At 43.9% G+C, this 27,049-nt stretch overlaps 7 protein-coding genes across 7 annotated transcripts; 2 read left to right on the top strand and 5 right to left on the bottom strand.

The window, feature by feature from the left end:
* Positions 1 to 4,642: 4,642 nt before the first annotated feature.
* Positions 4,643 to 4,990, bottom strand: SERLADRAFT_404169 (uncharacterized protein; the record flags this gene model as incomplete). The annotated part of the gene is made up of 1 exon (XM_007324655.1): positions 4,643 to 4,990. A coding segment is annotated over one exon (348 nt), but the record flags the coding sequence as incomplete, so codon positions are not given.
* A 6,301-nt stretch (positions 4,991 to 11,291) lies between these two features.
* SERLADRAFT_404163 (uncharacterized protein) lies at positions 11,292 to 11,483 on the bottom strand (the record flags this gene model as incomplete). The annotated part of the gene is made up of 1 exon (XM_007324654.1): positions 11,292 to 11,483. The coding sequence occupies one exon, from the start codon at positions 11,481 to 11,483 to the stop codon at positions 11,292 to 11,294; it is 192 nt and encodes a 63-aa protein (XP_007324716.1).
* Positions 11,484 to 14,044: 2,561 nt separating this feature from the next.
* On the top strand, positions 14,045 to 15,529 carry SERLADRAFT_412187 (uncharacterized protein; the record flags this gene model as incomplete). Its single annotated transcript, XM_007324653.1, has 4 exons — positions 14,045 to 14,643; positions 14,728 to 15,016; positions 15,138 to 15,451; positions 15,475 to 15,529. 4 exons carry the CDS (start codon positions 14,045 to 14,047, stop codon positions 15,527 to 15,529), a joined length of 1,257 nt encoding a protein of 418 aa, XP_007324715.1.
* A 5,980-nt stretch (positions 15,530 to 21,509) lies between these two features.
* On the bottom strand, positions 21,510 to 21,878 carry SERLADRAFT_404162 (uncharacterized protein; the record flags this gene model as incomplete). The annotated part of the gene is made up of 2 exons (XM_007324652.1): positions 21,510 to 21,763; positions 21,848 to 21,878. 2 exons carry the CDS (start codon positions 21,876 to 21,878, stop codon positions 21,510 to 21,512), a joined length of 285 nt encoding a protein of 94 aa, XP_007324714.1.
* Positions 21,879 to 21,936: 58 nt separating this feature from the next.
* On the bottom strand, positions 21,937 to 22,176 carry SERLADRAFT_404161 (uncharacterized protein; the record flags this gene model as incomplete). Its single annotated transcript, XM_007324651.1, is given in 2 exon segments — positions 21,937 to 22,067; positions 22,083 to 22,176. Coding segments are annotated over 2 exon segments (188 nt in total), but the record flags the coding sequence as incomplete, so codon positions are not given.
* Positions 22,177 to 23,975: 1,799 nt separating this feature from the next.
* On the bottom strand, positions 23,976 to 25,468 carry SERLADRAFT_375114 (uncharacterized protein; the record flags this gene model as incomplete). The annotated part of the gene is made up of 4 exons (XM_007324650.1): positions 23,976 to 24,710; positions 24,773 to 24,886; positions 24,920 to 25,198; positions 25,271 to 25,468. 4 exons carry the CDS (start codon positions 25,466 to 25,468, stop codon positions 23,976 to 23,978), a joined length of 1,326 nt encoding a protein of 441 aa, XP_007324712.1.
* Positions 25,469 to 26,445: 977 nt separating this feature from the next.
* Positions 26,446 to 27,047, top strand: SERLADRAFT_481018 (uncharacterized protein; the record flags this gene model as incomplete). Its single annotated transcript, XM_007324649.1, has 2 exons — positions 26,446 to 26,853; positions 26,921 to 27,047. The coding sequence occupies one exon, from the start codon at positions 26,466 to 26,468 to the stop codon at positions 26,793 to 26,795; it is 330 nt and encodes a 109-aa protein (XP_007324711.1).
* Positions 27,048 to 27,049: the final 2 nt, after the last annotated feature.

The following is a 27,049-nucleotide window of genomic DNA, read 5'->3' as shown; positions in this document are numbered from 1 at the left end:
ATATTGTACATTCTCTGAGAGTGGTTCCTGGGGGCTGCTGGCTGAAGGTCTATGGGGAGAGGGGGATGCTTGCTATGTACAGTATAATACACAAGATCTCCATTTTGATACTCCTACACTAGATGACTTGAGTGTGAGGATTAATTAGGCACTGCTTAGGTATTTAATACCTTGAGTTGTGCCATTTCTGGGAGCTACCAGCTGAAGGTCTAAGGGGTGACTGGTGCCTATATGCTGACTGTGTATAGTACAGTATCTAAGTCCACAAAGAATCTGAGTGCTGTAAAGGTATTCTTTTTTTAGATTCTTGAGAAATTGAAATGAATCCGGAAAATATTTTTTCATGCCAAGTAAGGTTTCTGCCAACATTCTCTGTCTCTCATATGATAGTGATGCTGTCTCACACCACTCTTTTTGGATTATCATTTTTATGGCAATATGTAGAACTCAGGTAATTTCCTTCAAAACTGATTCTGACCATTGACATTGCCCAACTTTTGATTTTTTTTACTGAGGATCATCCCACACTGATCTGGACAAATCCCTGAAATAGGGTGTGATCATCCCAGTTAAATCTGTACATGTCCCCACGTAACATGGGGTTACCCACTTCTCACATGGACAAATACCAGAAGGGGGTGGGACCATCCCAGTTCAATATGGACAAATACCATAAAGGGATGGGATCATCCCAGTTCAATATGGACAAATACCATAAAGGGATGGGATCATCCCAGTTCAATATGGACAAATACCATAAAGGGATGGGATGATCCCAGCTCAATGTGGACAAATACCACAAGAGGATGGGATAATCCCAAGCCAATCTGGGATGATCCCAAACCAATCTGGGAAAATCCCAGTTAAGCATGGACAAATACCAAATGAGATGGGATGATCCCAAACCAATATGGGAAAATCCCAGCAAGAGATGGGATGATCCCAGTTAAGCATGGACAAATACCAAAAGAGGATGGGATGATCCCAATTGAATCTGGGAAAATCCCAGCAAGAGATGGGATGATACCAGTTTAACATGGACAAATACCAAAAGAGGATGGGACAATCCCAGCTCAACATGGACAGATACCAAAAGAGGATGGGACAATCCCAGCTCAACATGGACAGATACCAAAAGAGGATGGGATAATCCCAAGCCAATCTGGGATGATCCCAAACCAATCTGGGAAAATCCCAGTTAAGCATGGACAAATACCAAATGAGATGGGATGATCCCAAACCAATATGGGAAAATCCCAGCAAGAGATGGGATGATCCCAGTTAAGCATGGACAAATACCAAAAGAGGATGGGATGATCCCAATTGAATCTGGGAAAATCCCAGCAAGAGATGGGATGATACCAGTTTAACATGGACAAATACCAAAAGAGGATGGGATGATCCCAGTTGAACATGGACAAATACCAAAATAGGATGGGATGATCCCAATTGAATCTGGGAAAATCCCAGCTTAACATGGACAAATACCAAAGAGGATGGGATGATCCCAATCCACTCTGGGAAAATCCCAGCCAGAGATGGGATGATCCCAGCTCAACATGGACAAATACCAAAAGAGGACGGGATGATCCCAATCCACTCTGGGAAAATCCCAGCCAGAGATGGGATGATCCCAGCTCAACATGGACAAATACCAAAAGAGGATGGGATGATCCCAAATCAATCTGGGAAAATCTCAGTTCAACATGGACAAATACCAAGGGGGGATAGGGTCATCTCAAACCAATCTGGGAAAATCCCAGCAAAAAAGGGGATGATCCCAGTTAAATGTGGACAAATACCAAATGGGATGGGATCATCACAATTTGATATGGACCAATGCCTGAAGGGTAAAGCATCATCCCAAACCAGCCAAGGAAAGTCTTGGAAAGAGATGGGATCATTCCAGTTCAATCTGATCTAGAAAAATCTCCAAATTACATAGGATCATCTCACTACATCACAGACAAATCCAAGCAGGGGACAAGATCACCCTGAGTCAGAATAGGACAGGGAGATCCCACAACAGGAACAGAATTATCGAATAGCATGCTTAGGCTGCTGGTGACTCAGCATGACAGGGGAGTATACTCCTGAAATGCACTAAGGTTATTCTGTAACATATAATCATAGGTAAGTTCCCAGCAGCTTAAAATATTATTGTCCTTTTCCAGCAGTTTCCATTTTTTACATGTTGCAGTATTTTGTTTGTAAACCAATTATTATGTTATGGTAGGACCTGGATGAACCTAAGGTTGAACTGGGACAGTGATTCAGAGTAGCCCTCACGTAGGTTCATCCCAAGTCACATGAAATTGCATAAGCATGCAGAGCACACCTTTCAGCCATTTTTGTTTTCACAAAAATTTATAATCAATTGTATGCGTGGGGACATATAGTGGATAAAATGGGTGTTGGCTTGTGGATGCTGGGCTGCCACAAAGAGCCAGCAATTTGTCTCATGCAAGACATGTTCTGCCTTTGACAATGATGCAGCAGAGGGAAGGATAATGAATATGTAGTACTTACTCGGACTGGTATCTTTGTGCATTTTTCAGTTCAGGCACTTGGATAAAGCTGCACAATTCAAAAAAATATCATATCTTTTGGATCAGCACATTAAATGGATTTGTGACATATCTTTGCCTGGTTGCAAGAGTGTTACATTATTTAAAGTTGGATGAGCCTGAATGAGAGGTATTGTAATCCTGCAGATGTATATGCTTGGTATTGTCAAACATCTTGTATTCCTTTGACTATAAGCCATTTTAAGTAACATTGATAGAAATCCAGGGTAGATAAATCTACTTTGTGATATGCAGTAAATTATATGATAAGTAGGAATGACAAAGTTATATAGTCAGTTAAGGAAAAGAGATATGGTTGAATTATCTCCTAATCAACTGAATTAAATCAGGTTAATTTGTAAATGGTTATACGTCACAATTAGTTACACTAACCTTTGGTCAAAGTCTCCTCCATCAATCTATAGTATATGATATTACACTAGAAGCTGGACAAATTAAGGTTCAATTGAGAGTAAACACCATTTGAAATTTGTATATATGTTATAAATGATGAAAGCAGGTAGTATTGTATTCTGCTTCATGGCTATTAGTACTATTGATAATGTATTGATGTTGGCTACATTTATGCAGGAACTATTTTTGCAGTAAAGCCCCCCTGACACCATGTGACATGTGGCAAATGTCTGGGATTATCCCATCTAATGGGATTATCCCACCATAACAAATGGTCTGATACCATGGGAAAATCCCAGAAGGGTGGTATTATCCCACTTCTGGGATGATCCCATCCTTGCTGGAGCACTTGGGATGATACCAGGAAAAACAAGCTCTTAGCTTTATACATTTACACAGATAGTTGAAGCTAAATGCTTATGTTTTGGGGGTGACTGAAGTGTCAAACTCCTTTTTATCAAATACGTCTTTGTATTGATGAAGGTGTTTTGGCACTATCTTTTCGAATCCTCCTTCTTTTCGATCTTTGCCTGCGGCTTCTGCTAGCTTCTGTGCCATTGTGCCTTGGGCTCTGATATGATAATATTGATCGTCGATCGTGGCATCTTCGAAATTATGGAGATTCACCTGTATCATCCTCTCGTCTTCTCTTAGTTCCTCGAAGAATATTTCCGGATCCTCCTCTGGATCAGAGATTCGGATTCTCGGTCTGCATTCTTCAGGACATCTTTCAAAGGTCAACTTCAATTCTTTCCAGTCTATTTTAGGATTATGTTTGTTCAACCACTCATGTCCTAGAAACATTTTTCCGTTACCCAGATTGGTTACGGCAAGATGTATCTTCTCGACGTGTCCGTCGATTTCCATGAGTAGTATTACAAATTCATTGATGGCTCCGTTTTTATTAAGAGTTCCATCTGCATTATAGACTGGAATAGGTCTCGGTATCTTCCTTGTCTCATATCTTTTGTCTTTCACAAATTGGGAGTCGATGCAACTCCCCGTGCATCCACTATCCAATAGTGCTTCGACTGTTTCTGATTGGAGAGTATCTAATGTAGTAAGCTTACATTTTACGTTCATTTGATTGCCTTGGGTGCCCCTAATGTACTTTTTTGGGGAGGCAATTTCTATGATCGCTTGTATAGCTTCTACTTTTGGTAACCGGTTGATTTCTTTTATCGTTTCCCGGGTTACTTCTCTCGCTCTCTTTTTATGTGTCCAGGCACTCAGAATCCCAATGGATCTTTCTTCCTTTTGGTCTCTTAGCCTGTCTACTACCCATTCTGGGGTCCAGACTTCTGTTCTAGGTTTTTTTAGAGGGGCTCCTGACCTCTCTTCTACAGTCTCTGCTGCGTTTTTCTCCGTAGAGCTCGCCGCATCGGGTGTAGGAATCTTAGGTTCTATCGTAAATGCTGCGCTTTTTAGTGATTCGCCCGCCGTCGAAACTGCGGATGTCTTATCACTCTGCGCCGCTTTTACTCTAGTTGCATCTTTTTCGTTTCGGATTTCTTTCTTTGTCTGAGTGGAAATAGTTTTATTGTCATCCACGCTAAAGCTGCAGCGTAACAATTCTGAGTCATATGTATCTACAGTTAGAGGAAGAAATCGATTCGAAACGTCTTTAGGCTCAGTCGGTCGATGCGGTACCGCTGGCCTCTTTAAAAACCCTCAAGGAGTTTTTCCCTTTCCTCTTTCGTCATCTTTTCTAAGAACTCTCGGACATTAAATTGTGGCTTCTTTTTTTGTGCGTCTTTGCACTCGAAGCTTCTATGTCCCTTTTCTCCGCATCGGTAGCATCGTCCCTCAGTGCGGAACTTTGCTTTGTCCACCTCCATTCTTTCTCCGCCACCGGTATAGGTATATCCGGTTCCGTCTCTCTTCTTCTCTCCTTCTTTCTTTTGTTCCGAATAGGGTCTCTTCCCGGTATCGGAACCTTTCTTCTCTTTTTCTCTCTCTCTCCAAATATAGTCTATCCTGATGAGTTCCCTCTTCCACTCTTGGTAATCTCTGGGAATATGCCCGCCGTAGATCACCCTGTCTACTAGCGGCTTGTTCATGTTCCTTCTGAGTAGAGATATTAGGAACTCTTCGTTTATCCTATTTGTATATCCTGCCCATCTTTTCTTTTCCTCAAACCTTTCAAAGAAGGCTTGGGCGGTTTCATTGCCCTGTCTCAGGGTCAATATTTTGTTCTTTGCAGTTTCTTTCTCAAAACTGTCCTTGAACCTTTCTTCCATTTTGTCCGCAAAATACGGCCAACTTCCGTATGTGTTTGTAATATCGAGCCCCAGCTGTTGGGCGTCGACTCGGTTTTCTAGCCAATCGGTTCGGAAGGCCGCGGCTTCTCCTTCTTTCATAAAAGATAGCACAAAGCTTATCTTTTTTCGGTCATCTTGGAAATATACGGCATCGTCTTCAAAATGTAGTAATAAGGACTCTCTAAAGGCCCTATACTTTTTCTTATCTCCGGAGAAGTTCTCGGGTTTCTCCAGTGCCGTTCTACTTCTTTCCACCTTTTCTGGAGGTGGCGGTATCTGTCTCTTTAATTTTCTTTGCAAGACGTTCACTTCTTTGAGCGCCTCGTCTAGCTGTGATTGGTAGTGCATTTGTGTTTGTCTTATTGCTTTTTCTACTTCTTGTTTTACGTATGCTTCCAATCGCGCTTCTTTCGGGGGGGGAGTGTCTATTCTGGGTAATGAATCCATCATTTCTCTGGTAAATGCACTGTCCGTGCTGTTGGATGGCTCGGGCAGATCGCGATATTCTAGGTTTGACATTGAATGTGAGTTGGGGAGGAGGGGGAGTTTCGGATTTAATCAAAGGGGATGGGATTCTGATGGGTTCTATTTCTGGTAGGGGGAATTGCCCTCTGAATACGTAGTCTTGAGAGTAAATGTGTTGCTCTCCGATCCAAATGTAAAAATCTCTACTAAGCATAGAAAGGAGTTCACCAGTGATAAGCTGGATCGATACACCGCTTTCTAAGATCCTAGTAGTCTATCTTTTCTCTTTGAGTCAAAGTGGTCCTCTTCAGCCCACTACTGACTATGTATGTATGGTAACTATTTTTGTATTTTACGAATTTTATGTAAAAGGTATAGTGATAAATTGGGGTCCGAACAGTTGTCCCAATGTGACCAGCTTATTAGGCTTTCAGTCCTTCTCCCGACTGGCGGACGCAAATGCGCGGCCTGGTCAGAGGAAATCGAAAATGAAACTATGTAAAACCGAGAAAATCCCAATGGTTCCACACCAAAGAGATTATAGTGATATAAAATGTATTTACAGGGGGATGGTTACGAACGAGTCTTGGGATGAGGAGGGAGAGATGTTGGCAGGGAAAAATGATAAAATGGTGCCGGGGCGAGTGGGTAGGTGATGAAGTGGGAGGGTAGTGGTAGTTTGGTTTGATCGTTTGAGTAGGTTTAGGATGAGGAAGATGATGATGATGGTGACGATGATGGTGGTTAGGATTGTTGCTGTTATATTCATAAACGGTACTTGTGGCAGTTGTTGATTGTGTAAAACCCTTATCCCCTTTACCGAACTAACGGAGGGACGAAGGTTCAAATCAAACAAGTAGCGTTACAAGGTATCGATTGAGAATTAATCAACAACTGAGGAAAGTATGTACATGATGGTCTACTATATATATATTTCTGAAAGTCAGCCATGAGGCGCTGACTGAGCTAACATGCAGCAGCCATGAGGCGCTGACTGATGTTCTTTGTAATGGTTCTAGGCTTACGTCACGTGATGGTCACGTGATCTGATATAACTACGTATTATGTTATCCGCGCTAAAGCAGCAGCTTAACATATCTTATCTGTCATGTGATCAGATATCAAAGAAAATGAAAAAAGGAAACTAGCGCTCAGACTAGCGCTTCTGGTTCAAGTCGTGACAATTGGTAGCATGGACAGGTGTCAATAACAAAGCGAATATTCAAAAGACTCGCCTTTGCGCCACACAGGCACAGTGCCACGTGGAATAGTAATTAATATTGCCTTTTTCGAACTTGTGGCTGATCAGCACCACCTCTATTAGGCAATCCAGTCACGCTCACCTTTGCTTTTCCATTCGGTACTTTCCGCGTTTCGGCATTTCAGCAAATTTTTGCATCGCCACTGGCTACACATTGCATTGCGCCCTTGCTTTTGTCGTTTCCCTTACTCCCCTTCCTTTGCCTAGCCCCACCATGGGCCCCTTCCTCTCCTTTTTATTCTCACCTGACGGTCGTTTCTGGATCCCCATTCTAATCCACTTTTTCGTCACCTCCACCCTCCTCCTCCTCATCTTATTTGCACCCCCACCATTTCTGATGTCACCACTTCCTATCCGCTTCCGTCGCCGATCCGTTGACTACCACGTGCCACTGCTGATATCAGCAAAGCCCCGGCGGCCGGTTCAAATAGGGCAACAGGTCCATCTTCATGACGTTGATCTACCATCATATACTATCAAAACATCGGTCGCTCGTCTTACCTGGTTGGAGCGTGGGTGGGTAGTTTTTGAGCTGGAGAAGGTTCATCCCCTTGCATCGCCCATGTTCATCGCTGTCCCATTCACTTGGGTACACTTATCTTTTGTCCATCATCTCCGCTACAGCTACACCTATCACACGCTGCCTGGGACTCACTTGTTCCAAATTGGAACTACTCCTCTCCCTCCCTCATTTGATCAGGTGGTCCAACACAACCAGTCCATACATTGGTAAGGCCATGGAACTGTCGGATTTGGACTAGGTGGTGGACCGGTGGCTCCAGTTTCTTTTTCTTCAACAGAACATTCATTTACAGTGCGATTATTTTTGATTTTTGAATCATTTTTATGGACACATATTTTATAGAATGCCTGACTGACAATAAAGGAACTGTGTTGATACTGATAGTGTTTTGCCTTGCCTTTTTTTTTACTGCATCTTCCCATGACATCATGATTTTCCTGCTCTCTTTTTGCTATTGGACTTTACTTTATGGCTATACAAACCTGTGACATTACTCACAGCATTCATTGTTCTATCCCTTTCTTTTCCTTTTTTTGACCATCTTATCCTGTACTACCTATGCAGGATTCGTCAGCGTACATTCCTTCCTTCATATTCTTTCTCATTCTTTTTGCACAGCTATACTGTGCATAGCCTACTTTTCTTTTACTATATAAACCCCTGTATTTTACCTTGTAAAAAAAAACAAGAACTCCAATCCAGACTTCTTCTCTACTCTCAAGTTCACTACTCTGCTACTTGTGATCCAGTGTGGTCACAACACTTCCCACTTCTACCACTGTCAACTGCTGTCATCGTCACTTCCCACTTTTGAAGTCATTGTCATCCCTTTCGATTAGAGTCCTTCTGAGCACTACAGTTTGTGCATCAGGAGCCTGCTATCACTGGGAACCTCGTCATATTGTCGTTCTCAAACCTACCTTGTGCTACAATTAGCAAGGTAGTGCTTGTCTATACTCGTCACAAAGCCCCTATCCTTCTATAAATTCAACTATCCCTCCTCCTTAAAACCCACACTCATACACCTCTGGGTTTTACTTTGAAGGATCTTTATACGTACCACCGCACAAACAACCAGACCACTCCACTGTTCTAGGAGGCAAAGCCCATAAACAAGTTCCGTGGAATCTGGGAGGATTGTGTGTTAGTTTGTTTTGTGTGTGGTTTTCTAACAGCAGTTTCCATTATCGACATCGGATAAAATGATATTTCCGTTGAATGTGTTTTGTGCTAGCACAGAACTGTGGATCTCGTGTAAAAATAATAGCTGCTTGATTGTCACAGTGCAATGTTGTAGGTCCATTTTGAGCATGTCCAATTTCTTCAAAAAATGTCCGAAGCCATGCAAGGTGTTGTCCAGCATTGCTCAATCCAATGTACTCTGACTCCGTGGAGGATAAAGCTACCATGCTTTGTCTTTTGCTTGTCCAGGAGATTGCTCCTTGGATGGTGATAAAAACAAAGCCTGATGTTGATCGAGACGTGTCTGGGTCTCCAGACCAATCTGCATCTGAATATCCATAGAAATCCATGTCCATGGAGACATCTGTGCCATCATATTGTAGTTCCATGTCCCTGGTTGCTTTCAGATATCGGAGGACACATTTTGCAGCTTCCCAGTGATGGCTCCTTGGAGATGAGCTATGCCTGCTTAGTATTCCAATGACGTAGGCAATGTCTGGGCAGGTTCTGAGCATGGCATACATGAGGGAGCCTACAATTGAGAGGTATGACACTTGACACCCTTCAATATGCATCTTGTGTTGCACAATATCTTCCCCTGGAGCATTTGCAAGGAGTTTTGATCCATGGGCCATTGGTGTCCATACTGGTTTGCAGTTCTTCATTCCAGTACGCTCCAGGACTGTGTCAATGTATTGACATTGCAATAGAAATATTATTTTGTTTGAACGATCACGTTGGATTTCTATTCCAAGGATGTATTTTGCTTCTTCAAGGTCCTGCATTTTGAATATGGATTCGAGTTTGGCTTTTGTGATATCCATGAATTTTTGGGATGAAGCTCCTAGGAGGAGGCCATCTACATAGACAACAACAAAGCATATTTGTTTGTTGTCCCGGAATACATAAAGACATGTTTCTGCATTTAGTCTTGTGAAACCGAGCTCCTGGAGCTTGCAATCAAAGGTTTTGTTCCATGTACAACCAGCTTGTTTTAATCCGTAGATGGATTTCTTCAACCTCCAGCAGTATCCAGGTTGGATAGGAACACCCCCTGGAGGAAGCATGTATAGTTCTTCTTCAAGTTCTCCATTGAGATAAGCTGTGGATACGTCCATTTAATCAAGTTCTAGGTCATAGTTTGCTGCCAGGGCTAGAATAATTCAGATCGACTCTAAGTTTGCAACCGGAGCAAAAACCTCCTGGTAATCAATTCCCTCCCTTTGAGTAAAACCTCGTGCAACAATCCGGAGTTTGTATCTCTCAATGTTTCCGTTTTGATCAAACTTGATCCGGAACACAGGTTTTGATGTAATGGGTTTCACTCCCTTCGGAAGTGGAACAGTGTCATATACTGCATTAGTATTGAGAGTTAGGAGTTCCTCCTCCAAGGCAGACTTCCATAATTCTCCATCCGGACGTGATAAGGCTTCCTTTAGTGTCCTTGGAAGGTCTGTGTTAGATAGACCAGTACTTGCTATTCCAGCAAAGAATGTCTCCTCTGTATCAGATGTTTCTTCATGAACCTCAGGAGTGTCAGGTTTCTCCATGGAGTTGTCATGCTGCTCTTTTCAAGACTGTTCCTCATCTAGAGTACTTTGATAATCTTGGTTTTTGTCTGCAGGACGGGTCTGGCGACTGCTTCTGCGTACTCCTAGGACTTCAGCAGGCATGACTGCTCTTTTAGGAACTTGTGCAGGTACTCCAGGGAGTAGACACATTTGTGTGTGTGTTGCCCCACTCACTCCTGAAGGTGTTGAATCACTCCTTGGAGGCGTTGGATGACTCCTCGGAGGTGTTGTATGCCTTCCTGAAGCTGATCCAATGGACAGGCTATCTAGCTGTATTCGGACTTTTTCCACATCAGCTGGCTGTATGTTGTCCTCCCACTGACTGTGACTCTACTTTGGGTTTCCGTTCTGAAGATGGTTAGTGTTCAGGTCTTGGTTGTAGAAACTGTTGTGGAGGGTGTCTTAGCTGATCAGGTGCTCTCACTGCTCTTGGAACGTCTCCACGGAGGTATTGCCCCACTGCTCTTGGAACATCTTCATGCTGATATGGTTCTATTGCTTGTGGAACATCTCCTTGGAGATGTGGTTCCATTTGCAATTCATTTGGATCTCGGATCCGAGGGTCAGGATCATCCTCCTCCAATGTATTTTGGTCTGGATGGTGAGCATTCTCTGGAATGAGTCCCTCCCACTAATTTGTGCTAGTGTCTGTGTTCCAGGGAGCAGTGTCATCCTTTTGTACCTTTCCGGATTCATTAAACATGACATGCCGACTGGAAAACACAGTTTGTTTTTCAGTGTCTAGGAGTTTGTAGGCTTGCTTTCCATGTGTGTAGCCAATCATTATGGCTTTGCACCTCTTGGAGTAAAACTTCCCTTGCCTTTTGTCTTTCGGAATCAAGGCATATGCTTGGCATCCGAAAGAGTGAAACAAAGTTGGATCAACTCTCCTTTTAAACAGTATTTCATATGGGGTCTTTCCATGGAGTCCTGATGCTGGGCTGCATGCTGTGATATATGCAGCTATTTGCATGGCATCTACCCAAAATGACTTTGGGAGCTTGGAATCATGCAGCATAGTGGTTGCTAATGTAGCCAATGTCTGATTTATGCATTCTGCAATGCCATTTTGTTCCGGAGTATCTGCAGCTGTAGTTTCTTGGACGACACCATCTCCTCAGAGTTGATTTTTGAATGCATTGCCAGTATATTCTCCTCCCCAATCGCTCCGGAGGAATTCTGTGTACAGTGGAGTGAATTTTTCTTCTCCCAAATGTGTCCAGAAGAATGTTTGGACATCTTCTTTCCATTGCTTGTATTGTTCCAGTGCTTCACTTTTATGTTTTAGGAAATATATCCATGGAAATTTAGAGAAATCATCTACAATGATGATCCAGTACTGGAAACCCTCCCTAGAAGTTGGTTTGATTGGTCCTCCAACATCTGTGTGCACAATTTGTATGGGGTGCTTGGCTCGGTTTCCTCCAGTGGACTTGAAAGGGAATTTCTTCATCTTTCCTAAAGCACAAGGTTCACAAAACTCCAGGGTTCCGGTAAGGGTGTCTATATCCTGGAGCTGTCCTTTTGTAACCATTTGTTGCAAGCGGTCCATTCCAATGTGTGCCATTCTCCTGTGCAATAAATTTACATCTACTGCTGTAAAAGCTGACTCCGGGTTGATTTCAGGTTTTGCTTGGATGTGATAAAGTCCTCGCTTGTGTAAGGCAGTGAGGATAAGTTCCTTCTTTTTCCGAACTTCACAAGCATTTGACCCTGCTGGAAAAAGTGTTGATAACCCCGTTTTAGACAAGTGCTAAAGTGAAGTTTGGCACAAGTAAGACATTTGACAGTGCAATATTGTAGTCCTTTTTGCCAACAGTTGCTTGTAGGATTACAGTTCCAATTCCAATGGCATTTACAGAGGATTCATCCCCAAAACTGATTGTCCTCGGAGGATTCAGAACATGGTATATTCCTGGCTCAAACCAGGAGCGGTGAGGGACCATGTGGGATGTTGCTCCAGAGTCAATGATGATTGTTGTTTTGGTCTTATCGGGTTCCGACACAAGGTAAGCTTGAATGTGTTTAGCAAGGGGCTTGGAAATATGTACATGTTCCAAACAATATGACTCTGTTCCTCCTCGGAGTCAAATCCAGATGATTGCTCCGCTGTATTTGCCTTTTCCTTCTCTTTTCCTTTATCCTTGTGTCTTTCCTTTTCCTTCTTCCTTTGACCTTTTCCAGCTGACTGAAGTGTTCGACACTCTGAGGTGTTGTGTGATTTAGCTTTGTGGAAGTCACACCACTTCTCCTCGGATTTGAGTGCTGATTTGGAACCTCCAGGGGCCTTCCCTGACTGTCATGCAACTTCTGCAGTGATCCGGATCTCAACTGCATCAAAGGTAAGTTTATTTTCTTCAATCGTGTTGATTACCAATGACTGAAATATTTGCCATTCAGGAGTGCATGGGAGAGATTGGAGAAGAGCAAAGGCCATGAGTTTGGTATCAACTCCTAGTTTCATTCCGGAGAGGTGTGAATCAATTGTCCGGATTTTTGCAATGTGGTCCTGGATAGATGAGGTCCCATCCCAGGACAATTTGGTGAGTTGCTGGAATGAATAGAAGGCCAAGGCAATGTTGGACATCTGATGGAGTGAGACAAGTTTATCAAATAACTCCTTGGAGCTGGTGAGGTCTCCAGTCCTCATTAGGAGGTCATCAGAGATGTGGTCCTGGATGATTCCATGTGCCTTCTCATCCTTAAGTATCCAGGTGATTTCAGGATCCTCCGAGGAGGTAGGTTTTCCTGGTGAGGGCTTAAGCTCCTCTCCAGTAACAACCCGGAGAACTTTTTCCCGACGTAGCTTTGAGATGATCTGGAGTTTCCATATCTGAAAATTGTTGGGTCCAGTGAGAACTGGACATGCGGATGTATCGTGTGCTGTGGTCATGGTTTTAAGGTTGCCATTTCAAATAAGAATTATTTCCTGTGTAGCTTTTGCGTACCAGGGCTCATAACCTAATAAAACTAAGTGAAACTCAGCCGCTGCCCGAGAGGCTATAGAAATGACTGAGGTATTTCTATACTAAACCCCCTACTACTTGTAGTCAGAGGTGCTACTTGCTACAGTATAATGACTCCTAGGAGAACAATGGTGACTCCATGGAGTGGTGGCTATGCTCCATGGAGAACAATGGCTGCTTTGGCAGAGACCGGGTTTATCCAGTTTTGTCAAACAGTGTATCAGAACTAAACCATAGTACAGTAATATGGTTGTATAAGTGTTACAATTGACGTACCAGTACCTACTTACGCTTCACTTTTTGCACTTTTACTTTTATTTTTCCAAGTCACATGACCAGTCATGTGACCATTTACTTTACTTTACATTTTCAACTTTTCATAGTCACATGACCAATGTCTAGACTCATCATGTGACCGGTCACATGCTAAACATCAGAGAAAGAAAGTTGTTTCTTCTGAAGGAAGGTCTGCTGTTATTGGTGAGGCTATACCATTGCTAAGACATTCAGTGCCAACATTTGGTGATAAGAATTTACCATGCCTCTTTTGTAATTAGTAAGCCGGCAACTGCAGTGCCGGAGCGTCAATGTACCAATCCTAAGTGCCAGGATTGACTGCAAAAAAAAAAAACAATGAGTGAAGAAACCCATCCTAAGGCTCCAGTTCACAACAATATATATAGAACACCCAGGGGAATGAACCAACATGAGAATTCAAGTACTATTACCCCAGCCCCCACTGTGCGGCCAGTGACTTCATCTTCATCTCTACCCCACATCCCCTATTTCAGTAATACACCTGGTCACCCTCCTAGTTTCCCCCTTCCAAGTCCAATGACAGCTACACCTAGAACATATTCCAGGCGCAAAACAACTGAGCAAAAACTTGAGCTAATATTCAATACAATCATCAATGATGCTCACTGGTCTTTTGCCAATCTTCTCTACCATGCATTCCGCATGAATACGGAGGAAGGCATTAAAATATCCCGGTCAAAACAACATGCCTCTATTGTGAGCAGGTTCCTAGGTGGGCGTGATTGCCACACACCTGCTACAATTGTGAAACTATGGTATGACCACCCAGGTGGATGTCCCACAAGTGACGAAGAAAGAAAGCTTATGCACTCACCAACCATCCCCTTTGTCAACATGAAACCTGCACGCTCTGCTCTATCATCATTTGCGGTGCAAATGACATGCAAATACTTAATCAAAGAACAAACCCGAGCACTGAAACCAGAAACTTCCAGTGGGCTTGCAATGACCAAGGCAAAAGAGGATGTTAGTTGGCGGATATTGGGCAAGTCCACCACAGCGGACATCAAAAAAAAATTGCAGACTTACCAGCCTGTATTATGGCACTATCCTCACCACCTCGTTGCCTGCATAATGGCCAAGAAGTGGTCCGGAAATATAGGCCACCTGAACTTGTAAGTTCACATTGTTGCCAGCATATATATTATCTTATATAATCTGCAGGTTTTGACTCACATTATTACATCCCTCAACCTCAGCTGTACCAACCGTGCCAGAATCATGGCAGTTGGCCGTGCAATTCTCTATTTTGCATGTGGTGCACAACAAACCCTCTTTGACTACAATTCACAAGTTGGTAATACTATGGCATATAGCTCAACACAACTCACCTTAAAAAAGCTCTCCAAAAAAAAAGCAAGAGAGATCTGGGCACTTGGAACAGACCCCAAACACTGGCCTGTCTTGCGCCTAGACAATGTACAATGTTATCATAAGCAGCAGGAGCAAAGAATGGGGTGGACAGACCAAATAATTGTGGGCACAGCAGTAAGTGTTGTTGAAGCTGTAGCCTTTGATCCTGAGGCAGCCAACCTCCAACACTCTGCTAGTCAGTCAAATGCATGAGAAATATACCAGTATTAATTCATATGAAACGACACTTACTCAGTCTATGGCCAACAATACAATGCCTATCCCATCGGGCACCAAGTGGTTCCCTCCTGGTGATGTTTTTCCATCTGCTGAAACCCAGGCCACTACACGTCAGAGCAAGGCTAAGAAAACCAAGAAAAAAAGCCAGTGTCAGCCAAAAGACAAGGCTAATGAAGCAGACCTTGATGAAAGCACCCAAGAACAATTTGAGGGTGACCACACACTCACAGAATCAATGCATTTCATGTCAGATGCACTAGTGGCTCATGAATTTGCATATGCAGTTACAACTGGTGACATTAGACGGGCCTATGAGTGTTTCAAAATGATGTTATTCACTTTCTGCGGCTCAGGCCATACAAAATATGGGACATACCTATTGGAGATGATATGTTTGTTGGAATTTGAAAGCACACCCAAAATATGTGAAGCTCTGTTGAAAAACTGGATTGTCAACCTCAAAGGCCTTTCAGGTAGGTTTCAAGCAGGGGACCTTATGCCAGAACGCATGAACCTTGTCCTTGAGGTCTCGTGTGATCACAATGATGCTGCCTGGAATGGAGTCCTAATGCACAATATCATCTCTCACAATGTCCAGGAATTTTCTTGCATGAAAAAAGAAATATTAGAAGGCCTTGGCCTTGCACGCAAAAGTAGTAAACATCCAGAACCACATAACCAACCTGAAATCAGAACATTGCTACAGTCTTACCGTGAGACAGAACTGCATTCTTTCCGCACTGATCGTACATATGGAGGACGCAATGTTAATGGTTCTGCCCATGGTGTGGACAAGTTGGAGGAAGGGAATGTTACGATCTCTATTGGACATTTAAGGACTACTCATTTCTCTTTACTCATCGGTTATACCATTGGACCGATGACTCATTTCCTTCACGTACACTTCCGTTCCTCTCACATTTGCAGTACCTATTATAGTACTTAGTCCTCAACGGACGGACCTGCCCTAGATAGGACCTAACTCCTATCACTGATTCCTTTTCATTATAAATACCATGTAACAGCAGTAGTATTCTCTAATATGATTCTACACAGTTTACACTTACAAAGCTAGACTCCCAAGATCAGACTTCTACTCAGAAGAAGACCAACTCCCGTTGGAAGACCTCCACTCTGAACTATGTTCTTGAACTTGTCTTCGGATAAGTCTCTTTACAAACCTCAACAAACCTTCAGACTTTGTTAAGCACTTCATGCGTAACAAAGGAGTTGTATTCTAACCAGAAGTCCCACCTATTTAGATTTGGGAAGAAAAAGTCAACAAGACGTCGCAACAACCAACAACCAGATCCCAGAGAGTAAGAGGAAGCTCAGACAACCCACAAACAGCAACCCCACTGACGACATCCCAACAAGAAAGGATAGCAGCACCACCTCCCTTTCCCCAACCAGATGTAACCCAACTCCACACCAGAGAACAAGCAGACACTTTCTACGAAGCCAGAACACGTTGGCTACAGTACTACGCAGGAAGCCACCCACAACTACTGCCCACAACACAACACGATCCCCCAGTAACCGTAAAAAACCTCTACAACGAGAACAACTTTGAAGAGTTTGCAGCAAACGGCGACCCGATACCACCTCCCACTCCACAGATACTCCCCGCCGCACCTGCTCCATCCCATATCCCACCACCACGCACCATGTCTAACGCTGCAGCCCCCAAACCCACGTTGATCGGGAAAATTGATGACTTTGATGGAACCCCAGATAAAGCCCAAAGGTGGATATCGTCCACCAATCTACACTTTGATATCAATGACACCATCTACAACTCCAACAAGAAAAAGGTATATGTGGCCCTCAGCTACATGAAGGATGGCAACGCTGCCTCATGGAGCAAAGCCAAGATGACCGAATACAAAGGGAAGAACACCTACCCCACATGGGCAGACTTCATGAAAACCTTCACAACCAGTTTCAGAACGGCAAACATCAAAGGAACGGCCTCAGCCGCCTTGATGAAAATGAAGATGGAACAAGGAGAAAATGCAGTAGCATTTAACTCAAGGTTCATGCTAGATGCTGGGAAGAGCGGCATCAACAACAAAGCCATGATCATGGTTTATCAAAAGGCTATCCGGCCACCCCTCCTTTGCGGGGCACTCACCGGAAAGGAACTACTCACCATCAAAGACTGGATGAGCACAGTGGCGAACATAGATGCCAACTGGATCAGTGGCGAACCTAGATGCCAACTGGATCAGTGCCAACACTATCTCGGAAGGAGTGTGGGGCACCAGAAACAAAGAAAGACAGAACGACAGAAACCGCAAAAGTGGACCATCCACCAGCACCAGAAGATTAACTAAAGATGAAGAAGAATCAAGGCGGAAAGAGGGAAGATGCTTCATATGTAATGAGAAAGGACACATAGGAAGGAATTGTAGGAACAAAGGAAAAACTCCCGAAAGAAAGGTACGTCAAACCGAAACGGAAGATGACACCAAAACAGTGGTGGAAGAAGACAGGGTCCAAAACATCATGAGGATGTGGAGGGAGTTAGGAGAAGATCAAAGAACAGAGGCAATGAAAGAATTAGAAGACGAGGGTTTTTGAAACGACGGACTACCCCGATGTTAGTACCGTTGAAAATGGCAACTGTAATAATAGCGACGATCAATGCCAACTCTTTACGAATTGATTGCTCGTTGAAACAGAAAACCATCGGAACCAAAGCCCTGATAGATTCAGGAGCTACAGATGACTTCATGGACACAAAATTCGCCATCAGACACTGACTCCCCCTCCGAAAACTCCCAACTCCGATAACATGTAAAAATGTTGACGGAACCACGAACAAAAACTGAAAAATTATGCATTGTACCTATCAGAGGATAGATGCAAGAGGACAAAACAGGTTTACAAAGTTCCTATTGACCGGACTAGATGGAGAAGACGTATTACTGGGATTTCCCTGGTTACGAAAAGTCAATCCTGTCATTAACTGGAAAGACAAAGAATTACCAAACTTGGACAAACACTCCATCAGGATGAACCAAACAACCACAGAAACAAAAATCAGGACAACCGCAGTAAACGAAGATGTGTACGAAACTATTCATAGATACGTATCCGACCAAACACCCTATCCTCAAACCACGATTCAATTAAAGGTCAACTCGGCAATGGAACACGTGCAAATACACACAGAAAAAAAGGAGCATAACCTCCCAGATGAATACAAAGGGTATTCGGACGTCTTTGACAAAAAGAAGTTGGAAAGACTCCCCAAGCGACGGGAATATGATCATGCAATCAACATGAAAATTTGTACCAACAGATTGCAAGTTGTACCCATTGGCACCAAAGGAAGACGAAGCATTAATGGAATTCTTAACGGAAAACTACAGAAAGGGATACATCAGGCCGAGCAAGTCGCCACAGGTGTCCCCCTTCTTCCTCATTGGCAAAAAGGATGGATCACTCTGACCGTGCCAAGATTACAGAAAACTGAACACATATACCGTGAAAGACCCCTATCCACTACCCCTGATACCCGACCTCATCGAAAAATTGAAAGGAGCCACCATCTTTACGAAACCAGATCTACATTGGGGATAAAACAACGTAAGGATAAAAGAAGGAGACGAATGGAAAGCTGCATTTAGAACCAGCAAAGGAGTGTTCAAATCAACGGTCATGTTCTTCGGCATGTGCAATTCACCGGCAACATTCCAAAGGCTGATGAACGACAAATTCAAAGACTACATTGATGAAGGCTGGATGATCATATACATGGATGACATCCTCATCTTTGACACCAACATCGAAAGACTCCGAATCCAAACGAAACAGGTTCTACAAAGACTACGCAATAACGACCTATTCCTAAAACTAGAAAAATGCACCTTGGAAGCAGAAACCATCAAATACTTGGGAATGATCGTTTCCCACAATCAGGTATCAATGGATCCAGCCAAACTTGCAATCCCGAAAAACACCAAAGGCGTAAGGAAGTTTTTAGGTTACGGAAACTTCTACAGGAAGTTTATCGGTCATTACTCTGACCTTGCCAGACCCTTGAATGCCTTACTAGAAAAGGATAGGAAGTGGAACTGGACCCAAACTGAAGACAACACTTTCAAATTAATGAAACAAAAATTCCTTGAATCCCCCATAACACAAATTCCCGACTCCTCAAAACCGTCAAAGATTGCTGCAGATGCCAGCAAACACGCCACAGGAGCTGTATTAATGCAACCAGACGACCAAGGACAATGGCACCCATGTGCATTTTTCTCCAAAACTCTATCCCCCACTGAAAAGAACTACCAGATCTACGACAAAGAGTTATTAGCGGTAATGAGAGCTTTAAAAGAGTGGAAACACTTACTTTTGGGAAGCCCCCACACAATCCAAATCCTGCCAGATCACAAGAACCTGATGTACTGGCAAGAAGCCAGGAAACTCACACCATGGCAAAGAAGATGGCAACTGGAACTGTCACAATACAATTACACCTTGGAGCACGTACCAGGAACCCACATGGTGGTACCCGACGCACTCTCAAGAAGACCTGATTTATACATCAAAACAGAAAGAGATGACAATGACACACCAATGATACCTGCCTCAGTGTTCCTGTATCACACACAAACAATTAAAAACACAATCGAGCAAGCCATGCTCACAAACAATAATTATCCAGGAAGAACGAAGAAAGACGATTGGAGAAAAGAATAAGGACAGTTTTTTTATCAGAATAAATTACTGATTGACGAAGTAGAAGAACAATAAGACGATCATCAAAGATCACCACAATTCCCTGTCCGCAGGACACCCAGGAAGGCTCAAAACCTACCAGTTGATCAAAAAGGCCTATTAGTGGCCAGGAATGATGAAACAAGTGGAAGAATACGTGAAAGGATGCACAACTTGTCAACAAGCAAAAGTAAACACACATCCCACCACCGTACCATTAATCCCAAACCAGACCCCAAAAACCACCGAACCAATGAAGTACCTATCCGTAGACTTCATAACTGATTTTCCAGAATCTTCAGGATACGACAGTATAATGGTCATGGTAGACCAAGGACTTAATAAGGGGGTAATCCTCTCACCTTGTCATAAAACCATTGACGCACTCAAAACCGCACGAATCTTTCATGATTCCATCTTCAAACGATTCAGATTGCACAATAAACTCATATCCGCCAGGGGACCACAGTTCGCCTCTGAAGTATCCAAAGAACTCCACAAACTCCTGAACATTGAAACTGCACTCTCCTCTGCGTATTATCCCCAGACAGATGGACAGACAGAACGATCCAATCAAGAACTGGAGATCTACCTCCGCATATTTTGCCAGAACCAACCGCACAGCTGGGCAAAATACCTTACAACCGCCGAATTCTGTCACAACCAAAGACCACACTCCACAAACAACCAATCACCATTCTACCTCCTCATGGGATATGAACCCCGGGACAGAGATCCACGAATATCCCATCAGTGGAAAAACGATTATCCAAACTGCTTAGGGCAAGGGAAAACGCCCTAAAAGCACACGAACTCACGAGAAGCAAGATGATGAAACAAAACAATGGAAAGTTCATGCGATTCTCCGAAGGACAAAAGGTGTGGTTAGAGAACACCAACCTGCCAGAAAAAGCTACCGAATACAAGAAGTTCAACATGAAACGCATCGGACCTTTTCGCATCCAAGAAAAGATTTCCCCGGTCTACCGACTATCCCTGCCTCCCCATTGGAGGATACACAATGTTTTCCACACATCCCTTCTCACGCCGTATACAGAAACCAACACTCACGGCCCGAACTTTATCCGACCACCACCTGACCTGGTCAACGAAGAAGAGGAATACGAAGTAGAAAGTATTCTTAGACACAAACCCTGGAAACACGGGCACCGCTACCTGATTAAATGGCGCCATTACCCTTATTCCGAAAACTCATGGGAACCGGAAGAACATTTAACCAATGCTGCGGAGATACTGGAAGCCTATAAGAAGGACCACAAACTGCATTGAAGAGACAATCACCCCACTACCAAAAATCCTATGTCTCTCAACACAAAAACATGTCTACTTCTAACTCCACCGGCTTCCCTATCACCACCTACTCGATACCCGGCGACGCCAACTTGCTAGCCAATGAACGAGTGTCTTTCGCCCGTGGGCAACGACACAACCAAGCCGACGTCACTGACACCATAGAATTAATGTCAGCAAAAGACACCTATACCTATCTCTTTTATGAGACTGAAAAATGCTGCCCCCATGCGTACCACGCTCTTTCTTCCATGCATACCTTCCTTGCCATAGACCTCATAGCTGACGAACTCCTAAAAGCCATAGACTCAATACATTTGTTGGAAAGCGAGCATTCGCGGCTCAACAGTCAGGACTTGAGTATCTGTCGGGCACTCCGGATGGAAAAGTTAGTTTTGGAATCTTTGGAACGACGCTTGAGGATGAGCTCCTTGAATGGGCAGACGGACACGGCAAGGGAATATTTGGAATCAGACGGGAGGATATTGCTAAACGAAGCTCGCACGTGGATAGAGCGAGACGGTTGTACGAGTACTCCTCCACCCGGTTTGTCCCTCCGGTCCCTGTCGCACCCAGACCAGACCAGTGTTACCCCGGAGCGCACTTACCACATCATCACCCGTCGACCTACGCCCATCCCGTTGGGGGATAAATATATTCCCACTGTCCCAACCAGCCCAATCTCACAAGAGTCGAACCACTCCAGTCCCCATTCCATTGGGTCAAACCCAAAACCACTATCCCCCCCGTCATCTCCACCTCGACCAATACCAAACACCCAAACCCGTCGCCTGACGAACTGACGAGGGGCCCAATGCGGCCAGCAAGAGGTGATACTCCAGATCCCCGCCGCCAGAACTCCATCAAAACGGCAATCTCGTATGTCGAAGGGACAGAAAGGCAGTCCACCTGGCACAATGCACAGGCCTGAGACTGGCTCTCCCTCCAATCCAATCAACGTAGATGACGACGCAGCCATGATTGATCAGTTGTACGCAGGAATGTACAACCTGGGAGATGACGATCCAACCACTCCCCAATCCGACACCTCATCTAACACCTGACAAAAATACCACGAAGGCGTTCATAACAACGCTCCATACTGCCAAAATTGCGGTTGGAGCGATCATCGCACATACTATTGCAAAGCCTACTATTGCCCCGACTGTGACCGTTGTGCACCGGGACATAGTTTTAACTGGTGTCCCATCTGCAGGGAAGACGAGGATAGGATTCTGATGGAAGGATTACATGGAGACATCAGCTACGATGACAGTTACAATATTGACAGCGAAGGTACCGAATTTCGGTGAAACTTGGAGCAAGTAAGGGGGTAATGTTACGATCTCTATTGGACATTTAAGGACTACTCATTTCTCTTTACTCATCGGTTATACCATTGGACCGATGACTCATTTCCTTCACGTACACTTCCGTTCCTCTCGCATTTGCAGTACCTATTATAGTACTTAGTCCTCAACAGACGGACCTGCCCTAGATAGGACCTAACTCCTATCACCGATTCCTTTTCATTATAAATACCATGTAACAGCAGTAGTATTCTCTAATATGATTCTACACAGTTTACGCTTACAAAGCTAGACTCCTAAGATCAGACTTCTACTCAGAAGAAGACCAACTCCCATTGGAAGACCTCCACTCTGAACTATGTTCTTGAACTTGTCTTCGGATAAGTCTCTTTACAAACCTCGACGAACCCTCAGACTTTGTTAAGCACTTTGTGCGTAACAGGGAAACTACAAAAATGGATTAATGAAACTATGCAGTCCCGTGGACTGATGGCAGGGGTACATGTACCAAATGAAGCAGAAATAGTGGCCAACAAAAATGAGGATGGAGAGCAGGCTGTGAGCAACAAAGAGGCCATGAAAGCAGTGAAAGTGAGGAGGAAAACAGCGAGGAGTCAGCTGAAAGTGGTACCCGCCAAATGGATGATATAGGCAAAATAATAGCTGTAGGAGACCGGTATGTTGAGGATGGTGAACTTGTAGTCAACTACAGCTACAACAGCAAGGATGAAGTGGGACCATGGCTATCTGATGAAGACAGTGTAGTGGAGGAGGAAGGTGGGAGCACGTCAGATGAGGATGCCTGGCAATAAGGCGGTATGTTCTCTTGGTTCTGTCAAAACGCATCTGTCAGCATTGTACAACAAAATATAGAGGTGCTTACAATTTTTATCTTGCGTGTACACCACCTAGGAGCCTCAAGAGGGCCCACAGTCCCTTGTTGCTTGCGTTTGGCTTGCTGAGCTTCCGAGGATCCTTCAAAATGCACTGCAGACATAGGTGCATGCCACACAACACGTGGACATGGGACATCTATGTGTGTATTCCAACCCATGTCGCTTGAGAGAATGTTGCGACTACACCAATGACTTCAGTAAATAGGATCAAACATTCAGAAAGAAAGTGTACCTGTCAGTACCTGTCTCCATGATGAATATATTCTTCTTGGTTGACAACAAAGCAGCTTTGTCCTCACGTTTAACTTGCCTTTGCAGCTTGGCTTTTGTGTTGATTCCAAAGTGGTGAGATTCACATATCATGTGGATTTCGGCTTGCAGACTCTGGATTGTGTTCCATAGGATATGAAGGTATAGCTGTAGCAATAAGTAAGTCTTTGTTGTTGATGCAAGGTCTTCAATTGAGTTGAGATGATCGAGATCAGCAGTGAGGTGTTTAATTAATGTGTTTGAGAGAAACACGTTGGAAGGGAATATGTTGGTACCGGTCCTGCCGGCAGCAGCAAATACCTGGAAGCGTCCTTCCTCAAACCTCTTCTGACAAAGGGCTCACATCTGTTTTGTGATTGGCTTGTTCTTACTCCTTGTCTCGTTGTCAGGTGGTACAGGCGCATGGGTGGCAAGTGGATTGGCCTCAGGATTGACCTCAGGTTCACATTGACCACAATTGCAGGGTGGTGGCATTGCAGAAGGAGGTGAGGAGGCTCGAGCAGCTGTACATGATGAGCAGGAGCAAGGTGGGTCAACAGATGGGTTGGCGTACAGGCAGTTTTGCTCAGAAACAATGCACAAAGCCATGACAAGACATGCCATATTGGTGTCCATCATAGTGCCGCTAGTACATGATTTCTCACCCTTGGTTCCCACCACCTTGTCGCCGTCTTCCACCAGCTCCCGCGCTATATCCATTTTGTTTTTTGTAACGTACATAATTCCTCTCCGTGTCTCTGTTCTTGTGGTGCCCGGTCGTATGCGGCCTATTTTCTGGAAGAATTCATCCGGATTGGGCACAACTCCAACCATTATGACTTTGGAAATGTCAACTGGGTTGTATCCAAGCCAAAGGGGATTCATGGCATTGATAATGTGAGCCATGGGATCATCACAAAAAAGGCAACAGGTTTCTGCATTAAATTCAGGTGAGTTGAGTGAATTATACATTCTGATTTGAATATGGAGGTTGGAGCGGTTAGATGCATGTTTCCAGATGTATGTTTGCAGTCGGAATTGAAGATTGATTGTCTGACAAAAAATAATGAACTTTTTGTCGCTCTCTAGTACCACCTCAGTTGTGGGAAGTTCCAGCTGCCTATGCCATGGTCAAGCTCCCAGATGGACAGACGCACATCATGCCGCACATTGGAGTGTCTTATAAGGTGATACTGTCCAGTTTGTAGTTCAAGGAACTGACACACTCGCTTGGTAGCAGGTCCTGCTGTCAATGTGGCTGTGACAGCTATCTCAACTACTGAGGATGGCATTCATGCGGCCACATAACCAATTTGCTGGAAGGCATTGTGGAACCCATTCCCCCATGTATCCAGTAAGTGGATTTCATCTATTCCTATGGCACTTATGCGTAGACGAAAGGATTTGTTGTTCAACATATCCTCAAAGGATGGAGATGTGAGTTGTTCCAGGGACAGTAGTATCATTGAGGAATATTTCCGAACAGTAAGCCACAGGTTTTCTTGTCTTGCCACTCGGGCCTGATGCAGAGTATGGCTGTTTATTGCCAGCGCTTTCAGATTGTATTTCTTTAACTCAAGTTCCTGGGTTGTGTACCAGTGGTAAATGTCATAAAGTCAATGGATCAAATCTTTAGAGGGTCACACTTAACTTACCATCTCTTCTTCTAGACCATTAGTGGGGAAAACAATCACCATGGCTGGATTGGCCAGAACATATTTTGGAGGGCTGCATAGAGATGGCTTTTCGGATATTGCAATTAGGATTAGCATGTACATATAAAAGTACGCCGTCTTTCCACCTCCTGTCGGAACTATAGCCAGGAGGTCTTTGCCATCCAGGCATTGACACATTCCTTCAATCTGGTAGTTGTGTGGTTCAAATGGCAATGTTTTCGCAAGTATTTTGCATGCAAGAGCATGACCGGTGGGTGTACTGAATTGGAATGGTTTGTGTCACGATCGTATCCATATGACTCATCTTTTTTATCTAATCGCGAGATAGAGACTATTATCTCACCTAATCTAATCTCTCTTTGATCTTATCTTATCTAGTAATCACGTGACACATTCGTAATACTCATTACCAATCAGCCTCACGCATTACACATGTCACTTACCAATACGCTACGTCATACCTCACCGTAGCCTCATGCCTTCTTCTATATAACTAGCACGATATCCATGTACATACCTCAGTTGTAGATTTACTCTTATACTTGCTTGTCAAACACTTGTTGTGTGATTTAAGTCCTACGCTGCTCGGGTTACCGGCATAACAGCTAGGGTCTTTACAGTTTGGATGTGCCGACTGGGGCCGGCATTGACAGAATCTAGTGACAAATTGCTGCTTGGACGCCATTCAGATGTGTTTTCTACTGACAGAATCTTTGTTTATTTCATATGTACACTACTGGTTGACGCAACGTGTCTAGTCATGTGACTCTTCTTAACGCCAAAAAGGTCAGCAACGGTGAGGTGGTAACCAATTGATTAAGACTAGCGTCGCCTGCCCCCACCATCGGATCCAATTAATTTCCCTCAGCAACAAGCCAGCCTCTAAATGACAACATCGGCCCCTTGGCATGAGTGGGAAATGTAAGCCACTGCATGGTCCCTTTCAAGAAGTATCGAGACAGCACTGAGATGAGAACAATTGAAGTTAATACAAGGTCATCTTAGTATACACCACAGGCATAATTTCAGCCACCTGGCTGGGATACTTTCAATATTATAAATATATACTTTGTGATAGATTAACTAAAATTTTACCAATGTTATGAGAAATAGCTGGGATGGTTAATGCATTATTTCATTCGGGCAGTCCCGCCACTCTTGTTCACCATCCACCATGTCGATCACAGTCCTTTGCTCGTCGTTCCCTCCGTTCCCGACGCTTTCTCTTTCTGTTCCAAAAGACACCCCAGTCGGAGATCTGTATGGCCTTCTACATGATCGCTACCCAGACCTTCCTTGCTTCGATGAGCTTGCATTCTCGCCTCACTCTGGTCTCATTCCATGCCCAGAAACTTCCTTGTCGGCCCTCCATGCTCCAGATGCGGACCTGTCTTCTTTTATTTCCTTAAGATTAATACCGCGTTTAAGGGGTGGAAAAGGTGGATTTGGTTCTCAACTACTGGGCGGCTGGGGGTCGCATGAGCAGTCAGAAAACAAGCAATAATGATTCTTGTAGAGACTTGAGCGTGACGTAGGTTGAGCACTATCAAAGTAGCTAAAAAGTGAGTATGTCCGTATCTGGAGAAGAAAAGCCGTTTACCTATCTTACCTTTTACGTAATTCTGATAGACTTGCAGAGTACGTCGAAAATGAACCCGCTCGTAGAGAGCTGCCACATAAGCGCAGAAAACGAAACTGGAGCCCTGGAGAGAAACTGGGTAATACGACTTCACAGCAAACCGTAGTTCTTCCAAAAAA

This window comes from Serpula lacrymans (assembly GCF_000218685.1).
Source record: "Serpula lacrymans var. lacrymans S7.9 unplaced genomic scaffold SERLAscaffold_20, whole genome shotgun sequence".
In the NCBI taxonomy this organism is placed as follows: domain Eukaryota; kingdom Fungi; phylum Basidiomycota; class Agaricomycetes; order Boletales; family Serpulaceae; genus Serpula; species Serpula lacrymans.
The sequence above is the reverse complement of the archived record's forward strand: the minus strand, read 5'-3'. Positions and strand labels throughout refer to the sequence as shown.